At 39.7% G+C, this 8,329-nt stretch overlaps 2 protein-coding genes across 4 annotated transcripts in view; one reads left to right on the forward strand and one right to left on the reverse strand.

The window, feature by feature from the left end:
* Positions 1-1,108: 1,108 nt before the first annotated feature.
* The window catches only part of LOC126199021 (GPI mannosyltransferase 2), a 253,063-nt gene continuing 245,842 nt past the window's right edge, over positions 1,109-8,329 (forward strand). The window contains exon 1 of one of the 2 annotated variants that reach the window (XM_049935712.1): positions 1,109-1,430. The gene's annotated coding sequence lies outside the window, so the exon portion shown is untranslated. The remainder of the gene's footprint in view (positions 1,431-8,329) is intronic. The other variant, XM_049935711.1, reaches the window with a different exon arrangement.
* LOC126199020 (dual oxidase-like) overlaps positions 5,803-8,329 on the reverse strand; it is a 246,332-nt gene continuing 243,805 nt past the window's right edge. For both annotated transcript variants that reach the window (XM_049935710.1, XM_049935709.1), the window contains one exon: positions 5,803-6,033. In XM_049935710.1, the coding sequence (XP_049791667.1) occupies positions 5,905-6,033 (129 nt within the window). In that variant the 3' untranslated portion in view covers positions 5,803-5,904. The remainder of the gene's footprint in view (positions 6,034-8,329) is intronic.

The following is an 8,329-nucleotide window of genomic DNA, read 5'->3' on the forward strand; positions in this document are numbered from 1 at the left end:
TGTGTTGATGTTGCCATTTGAAATGCATTGGAGAATATTTTGGCGCGACGAGACAGCCAGTGTGAAGTGGCCTACATTCCTAAGGAATAACAGTTTTACATGACTCCACAAAACAACATGCAATTGAAAGCGCTTCTGTTTTATACGAGGTTAAAGCTGACTTTGTCACTGAAAGGGGTGAATTATGCTGCCACAAAAATCTTTGGACATTTGCCAAATAGCTAAAAAGTCTAACACATAGCAAAGCGAAATTTACAAAGAAATCAAAAGAATTTCTGAATGACAACTCCTTCGTCTCAGTAGATCAATTTTTTGATATATATATATATATATATATATATATATATATATATATATATAATGCAATGAAAGTTTATGTTGAACTGACACGTTTGAAATCATCACGAAATGTGGTATATAAGATCTGTGTTACAAATATTAATGTAATGTAACAAAAACACACATGGAATCATTTACCCCACGCAATATTGCGACCAAGCGATGTGGCGCAGTGGTTAGCACACTGGACTCGCATTCGGGAGGACGACGGTTCAATCCCGTCTCCAGCCATCCTGATTTAGGTTTTCCGTGATTTCCCTAAATCGTTTCAGGCAAATGCCGGGATGGTTCCTTTGGAAGGGCACGGCCGATTTCCTTCCCAATCCTTCCCTAACCCGAGCTTGCGCTCCATCTCTAATGACCTCGTTGTCGACGGAACGTTAAACACTAACCACTACCACCACCAATATTGCGAGTTTGAGAAGAACGCAATCAGAATACAAGCAACATATCTACAATGCATTTCAAAGTGTATAATACACACAAGAAGCCATGATCAGAAGCACAATGGTATGAAACCATCTTCTGTTAACTATGAAACGGAAACAAAAAGGTTAGACTAAAAACCAACCGATAAGAAAGCCGAGATAATGTGTTGATTTTCTTGCAGTGCTCCTTGTGGCCGGTCAGGAAGCAAAGTCGTCTTACTGGATAGGAATTCTGGCCTTTCACTTCTTATAATTTTGGTACTTTGTGGTAGTATCTTTGAACCATTTAGTTCCCATCGTACTTTCGTACATTATTTACCAGCCTTAAACATTACTCTCAATAAGAAGAAGGTTTTAGTTCGATAAAATATATTGTGTTTTCTTCTTGTTGTAAAAATGAAACGGTGTCTTCACGCAGTCACTGTGTCACCACGTAAAATTTAGACAAAATAATATGATGACGTAGTTTTTGGCGGTCTGGAGCGCTTTGATGCTTTTGTTGACATATCGATAGGCTAGAATTGATATTGAATTGTAATCGCATCACGCTTTTGGTTGCATCTTTGCTGATACTATAGCCAGTCAGCCAGTGACTTTGGTTCGGCGGCATTGTGCGAATTTTGACAGTCCGGTTGGGTTTTCTGCTGATTGTTGTATGTGGAGGTAAGTGTTGGACAATGGTCTTTCATCGGAAGTATGATAATATAAAAGTCTGGCTGGATATGTACCTCCCTTGATGACATTTTGGAATACTGTTACAGTACAAAACATTTTCTTGGAAATAAATTTCAAGTGTTCAACACTGTTGAAGCAAGTATCTCATGTGGATGACTTCTTTATGTATTTAACAATGGATTCTTAGTTGACAGTTACAGTGTTGCAAACATTCGATTTAGGATACACGTTACTGAATGGATAAGTTGTGTATTGTATCTTTCATCATTCGCTACCAATATCTTATCTTTAGGGAGCCAACCATGGCTACGTAAATATATCTTACAGTGTCTACAGTTAGTTGCCTTTTACCTCCTCTCGTAAGGAAAGTAGTTTTGAAATCGCTATGGTTTCTGCGTTGGAGTTCCTGCTTTGTAATAACAGTATAGTACTATGATTTTAGATGTGGAAACCACGCAAGGCGCCGCAGTGGTTAACATACCGGACTCGCATTCGGGAGGTCGACGATTCAAACCCGCGTCCGGCTATCCTGACTTAGGTTTCCCGGTATTTCCCTACACCGTTTCAGGAAAATGCCGGGAACAGAAGGGTGCGGTCGATTTCCTTCCCCATCCTTCTATAATCCGATGGGACTGATTATCTCGCTTTTTATTCCACTCTCCCGAACCAACCTAAATATTGAATTAAGTGTGATGTACAATAAGTACACAAAAGTGTAAGAAATACTGGCTACAAGTGTGATGCAGCTGTACAAGGATTACAAAGATTTAGGGGAAATTGTGTCCACTACGTAACTTAAACCGATAAAGGGAAATGTTTGTGAAGCGATTAACTTGTTAGACAATATACCATTAACAATTAGCTATAGTTTCTTATTGGCATATATATTTAAAAGTTGCGAACGGTGTCTACTATTGCCGTTACTATGTAACTTGATTCTTTCCATATCAGTTGAGCCTTTTTGTCATGATTTTTTGGAACACTTAGTGTGACTGAGTGACGTATGTTACTGGGACTGAAACTGGACAGCTTGTTCAATATGAAGTTGTAGATGAATTGACCTGGAACTAGGCTTTTCGTCATGATATTGGACCTCCATGTGTGACTTAGTGAGGTATCTTACTGGGACTGCAACTGGACAACTTATTCAGTAGAAAACTGTAGATGAACTAACCTGTAACTTGATTGAAATTGCTGGAATAGGCATCCGTTTCGCAAACATTGTTTCTTAAATTTAACGAACCTTTTATCATAATATTATGGGGTATGTACCTTACAGTGTGCAAACTGTGTAGGCCCTCGCAGTTAAGAGCTTTTAACAATTGTCATCACTGTTTCTCTGTAGTCTCGTAACATTGACACTGGTGTGAGAGCAGAAGTATAAATATGCATCTAAAAGGTCTCAATTTATGTATAAGTTGTTTCTTCTTGACAGATACTTGTATACATATAAGAGGTCTTGAATAGAAGAAATCAGTTACATAATTTTACTTTTAATTTATACAACTCAGTACATTGGTGGCTGATTTACAGTCATATTGTTTATTGTAAATATGAACTAAAGACAAATTTTATCTACCATAGGTGCTGTAGCAGTATGTATTTATGAAGAATGACTCCACAGTGGACAATAACTTATTTGCAATTTATTTTCCTTTTTTTTCACTGCCTGTTGGATTCAGTAGGCACCACTGTTTCACAGTGTTGAGCACTGGTATGAAATGCATCTCAAACAAAATATTAAAGTATCTGATCTGGCACTGGACTCAGTAAGTTGTGGACAGCCTGTATAATACTGCATTTGAGCACATGTAACTCCTATGAGATCACGTTATAGAATGTACCTACTTCATTCAGGTCTCTTAATTGACTTTTTCTGACAAAAAAGCGTTATGTAACTTGACATGGCAAAAGCAAACCATGAAAAATCTGGCATGGACTGTAACAATTTTTTGAAAAGGGTAGTTGTTACTCACCGTGGAGTGGAGATGCCGAGTCGCAGATAGTCTGGTGTGCGTGCGCCGCCCACACAACAGGGCAGGGACAAGGTGAAAAGAGGCTATGGCAGCCTGATACAGTCTGGAAGTTAGATGATGGAGCGGGGTAGAGTGGAGTGGAAGTGGAAAAGGAGAGAAGGAAATAGACTAGGTGTGTTGGTGGAATAGAGGGAAATGTCCTACCCACTATGCTTCCCACCTCTCTCACAGTCGTATTTCGCTGCCCACCGAACCTACACAATATATTTGTCCATTCCCAGACAACCCCTGCTCACAACCCGTTGCCTCAGCACTTATATCCCTGTAATAGACCTAGATGCAAGACCTATCGCATATATCCTCCCAAGACCACCCATTCCAGTCTGGCCACAAACATCACCTATCCCACCAAAAGCAGGGATGCCTGTGGAACCAGTCATGTGATCTACAAGCCAAGCTGCAATCACCATGCTGCATTCTTAGTGGGCATGAAGGCCAGCAAGCTGTCCGCCTGCATGAATGGCCATCGACAAATTGTATGCTCTGTTGCTGAACATTCCACACAGCACAATGTTCTTCATTTTGATGCCTACTTGACGGCCTGTGCCATCTAGCCCTTCCCACCAACACCAGCTTTTCTGAATTGTGTTGTTGGAACTATCCCTGCAATACATCCTACATTCCTGTAACCCTACTGCCTCAACCTTCGTTAGTCATTGTGATTACCCATCAGCCTCTTCCCTGTCCCCATTCCAGCACTACACAGCCCTGAAACTACCTGAGCTTAAACAGCTTGCAAGTAAAGTTTGAGTGCATCCTTATGCCTCTTGCTTTGCAATAAAACTGTGGTAGTTATTAATTAACTACTCCTGTTACATGGATAGAAACTGAGCAATATTTGCATTTAACTTTGTTTTCCATAGCAATATGCATTTAGCTTTATTTTCTATCAACTTGGGTAGATCATCTCTATAATTACAATGAAACACAATCATAGGAATTGTGAACAAAGCTGAATTTCCTATTTTGTTATCTGTAGTTCTGAATAGTAAACATATATGATTTCAGTGTTTCATTACTCTTTTTAAAAACTAGTCAACTGCTTGAAAAAAAGACAATTATTTTTATAACAAGTTTTTTGCTATCAAAATGCTCAGTGTGATTACTTCAAAAATTATAGGAACTGAGTCTCTTATCAGATGACATTTAAGGCAAACATCTTGACAAACAACATACATTTTACTTCTCTAAATAGTTCTGGAAGACAGCTATATGATTTTAGTGCAGATTATATTTTGTAACATTATATTCAATGGCTGGGTCGACAGAAGCGTCCGATCCAACGCGTCGGCTTTGACCCGTGACGTAAGGCTGTTGTCGTGTGTGACGTCATGACGGCGCGGAGTTTGGTTTGAGTGTGGCTGTCTCCAGTTCTGTTTTATCTTATTTTATTTACTTTTCTGATCTGTTCGTTCTATCTCGTGAGATTTTTTTTTAAATTTAAAAACACTTATTACTTATTTTAATTATCTGTTTCCTCCAATTTCTGTTTTAGTTTATTATATTTATCTTCCTGATCTGTTCGTTCTATCCCATGAGATTTTTTTTTTTTAAAGACAAAAAACACTAATCAGCTACTGAAGCATCTTTATCTTCTATGGGTTGCATGGGTTACGACCCCTGGGGAGGTGGGTGGGTATTCATGCATGGCTGTCTTCACTTATACGTTGTAGCTACGCAAAGTGTCTAAATTTGTTTATATTTAGTTTGCCCCCCACCCAAAACACCCCCTTTCCCCGCGCTTGTCCCGTTACTGTCATTAGGCTTCTTGTGGAAAGTGTGTGTGTTTTTGTTTCCGCCATATTTGTGACGTCATGGGTCAAAGCAGACGGGCGGGATCGGACGCTTCCGTATTTCCCAATGGCTTCACTAACAAACAGATTTGCAACATTTTATGTTGCACTATGGAACCAGCATCTTGTAAATCTACGAATAGACATTTCAGAATCATTTTGAGGTTTGAATTTGTCATAAGGTTATAAGAACAGATTAATTTTTATTGTTAAATGTGAGTTGTTGTATAATATGTGATCACTGCCTGGAAACTTCTATTTAAAACTTACATGGTTCATTATTACTATATGTTATGAATTGAAATCTGACGTTCCTTCTAGATTATTCTTTTTTCCTTCTTTTATTGTACCTTTTCCTTCTTTTATTATATCTGATGGCAGTTGCTAGTTTTATTTTATGATGATTGTTTTCATCTGTAACACGGAGGTACAACATATTTGTAAGTGCTTTGACAACTCGGGCACTTCTGTGTTACAAGGCTTCTTAAGTTGCGGTGATTGTTGTCAGATACAATTTAAAAAAAGGACCACTTTAAATCACAGTGACAATTATATTTCAAAAAATTACTAATTTAGGCTTGCAGCTGTACCGCACAATGTTTTGATACTCAGAGAAACTGTTCCTCTTAACTTCTAGAAATTCTTGAAATAATGTTGGAAGATGGGCCCATGTATCGTTTCTTTATTGATTTTGGCACATACTTTGTCAATGCTTTGTGTCATTGGTTGTGGTCCGCAGCTAAAAACTCCTATTTTCCGCACCTGGAAAACAGGTTGCAAACAGTAATAAGCATATAAGTCAAATGGAGGTTAATAAGTAGAAAATCAAACTTAAATGACACACACACACACACACACACACACACACACACACACACACACACACACACACAGGGTGGAGAAAAATTGTCACCAAAGTTTAACCCTGCATAGCTGATACCAGTAGTAACCAGAATTACTAATGTTGTGTAGGTCAACAACGAGCAATTTTTAAACTATAGAAGCTTGGCGCTCAGATTGGCTGCGGGATTGCGCTGTTGGCGGATGCTCCGGACAACGCATGACTCTGCTTGCTTGACAGTCGGAGATCGCGATGTATCCAAGGCGACCCGCATGCTTGGTGGTAGCGTGCCAGCCTTCCACTCTGGGGACGAATCCGCCAGGTTCCCCGACACACCCATTGTAGTTTAATGATAATACGTATCGGAAACAAAAAAAAAACTTTTATAAAAGCCTAGATGAGTAGCCTCTCTCTAAAAGCGCATAAAAATTCAACTACTGAAGATACTTACCTGAAACTTGGTATATAACCATCAAAGATCACATAGAACCTTCACACCAAATTTCATTAGATTTGGAGATGGTAGAGTGGGGACCCCTGGTCCCCTTCACGTGGAATGACCCTTGTACATGAGAGAAGTGAGAGGGTGATGGCTAAAAATAGATCGGCCAGGAAATGAAAGATATAGAAAACTTTAAGGAAGTGAAGAAAATAATAGTTACTGTGAAGAAATGCTGAGACCAAAGAGATTACAGTAAATAAATGCCAGGTGGCTGGTGAGAGCCAAGGTCGTATTGTAGTGCCAGAGTTCAGAAAAAACTGGTGTCTGTGGGAAGAATCCAGATGGCACGTGTGTGAAACAGGCACTGTGGTCATGAAGTGTCATGTTGTAGAGCATGCTGTGCAACTGTTGCCAGTATACACCCTCTGCCTGTGCCCATTCATCCTAACGGATAACTCTAACTATCCCTCAAAGTGAGAACAACTCGTGAAACAACACCTCACATATCAGCTGTTAAAACACCATTCGGCCTTTTACATTGGCATGAATACCTGCAAATTATCATTTAGGATGAATGGGCTTTGGCAGAGTGTGTATGCCGGCCACAAAAACTAATACTCTGTTACAGAGCATGCTCTACAACATGAGTCAGTGCCTGTTTCACCAAACTAGCCATCTGGATTCTCCCCCATGACACCAGTTCCTCAGACTCTGGCTGCTATGACATGTCCTTGGTTCTCACCACCCAGCTGGCCTTAATTTACTGTAATTTCTTCGGTCTCAACATATCTCCACAGTAGCTATTCCTTTCTTCACTGTTTTAATTTTCGTCTTTCATTTTGTGTCCTGTCTATTTTTCGCCACCACTGTCCCGCCTCAGTCAAATAATGCACTTAGCTTTCTGCTCTTATTAACTCGTGCACAATGTTTTGGCTGTAATTTCTGTCTTTCATATTACCGTATTTTTCACCTTTAGGTTCTCAGGTTTTCAAATCTCATCCGGTGCAGTCATCAAAACTCAGTCTTTCTTAAACATTCCATCCGGCAAGTCTCATCGGACACGGTGTTCTGGACAACTCTTCTGAACTCTACTCATTTTCCAAAACCTCACCAGTCCTTTTCCTTCATCCCTCTTTCTTCCACTTCAGCCAAAAGAAGGAGCTATTGGCTCTGAAAGCTTGCAATCTTTAATACTTTTTATATGTGTGTTCTCATGCCACAGCTTGGGAGTAGATTTTCTACTTGTTGTTGTTGTTGTTGTGGTCTTCAGTCTTGAGACTGGTTTGATGCAGCTCTCCATGCTACTCTATCCTGTGCAAGCTTCTTCATCTCCCAGTACCTACTGCAACCTACATCCTTCTGAATCTGCTTAGTGTATTCATCTCTTGGTCTCCCTCTACGATTTTTACCCTCCACGCCGCCCTCCAATGCTAAGTTTGTGATCCCTTGATGCCTCAAAACATGTCCTACCAACCGATCCCTTCTTCTAGTCAAGTTGTGCCACAAACTTCTCTTCTCCCCAATTCTATTCAATACCTCCTCATTAGTTACGTGATCTACCCACCTTATCTTCAGCATTCTTCTGTAGCACCACATTTCGAAAGCTTCTATTCTCTTCTTGTCCAAACTAGTTATCATCCATGTTTCACTTCCATACATGGCTACACTCCATACAAATACTTTCAGAAACGACTTCCTGACACTTAAATCTATACTCGATGTTAACAAATTTCTCTTCTTCAGAAACGCTTTCCTTCCCATTGCCAGTCTACATT

The sequence above is a fragment of the Schistocerca nitens genome, chromosome 8 (assembly GCF_023898315.1).
Source record: "Schistocerca nitens isolate TAMUIC-IGC-003100 chromosome 8, iqSchNite1.1, whole genome shotgun sequence".
Lineage (NCBI taxonomy): Eukaryota > Metazoa > Arthropoda > Insecta > Orthoptera > Acrididae > Schistocerca > Schistocerca nitens.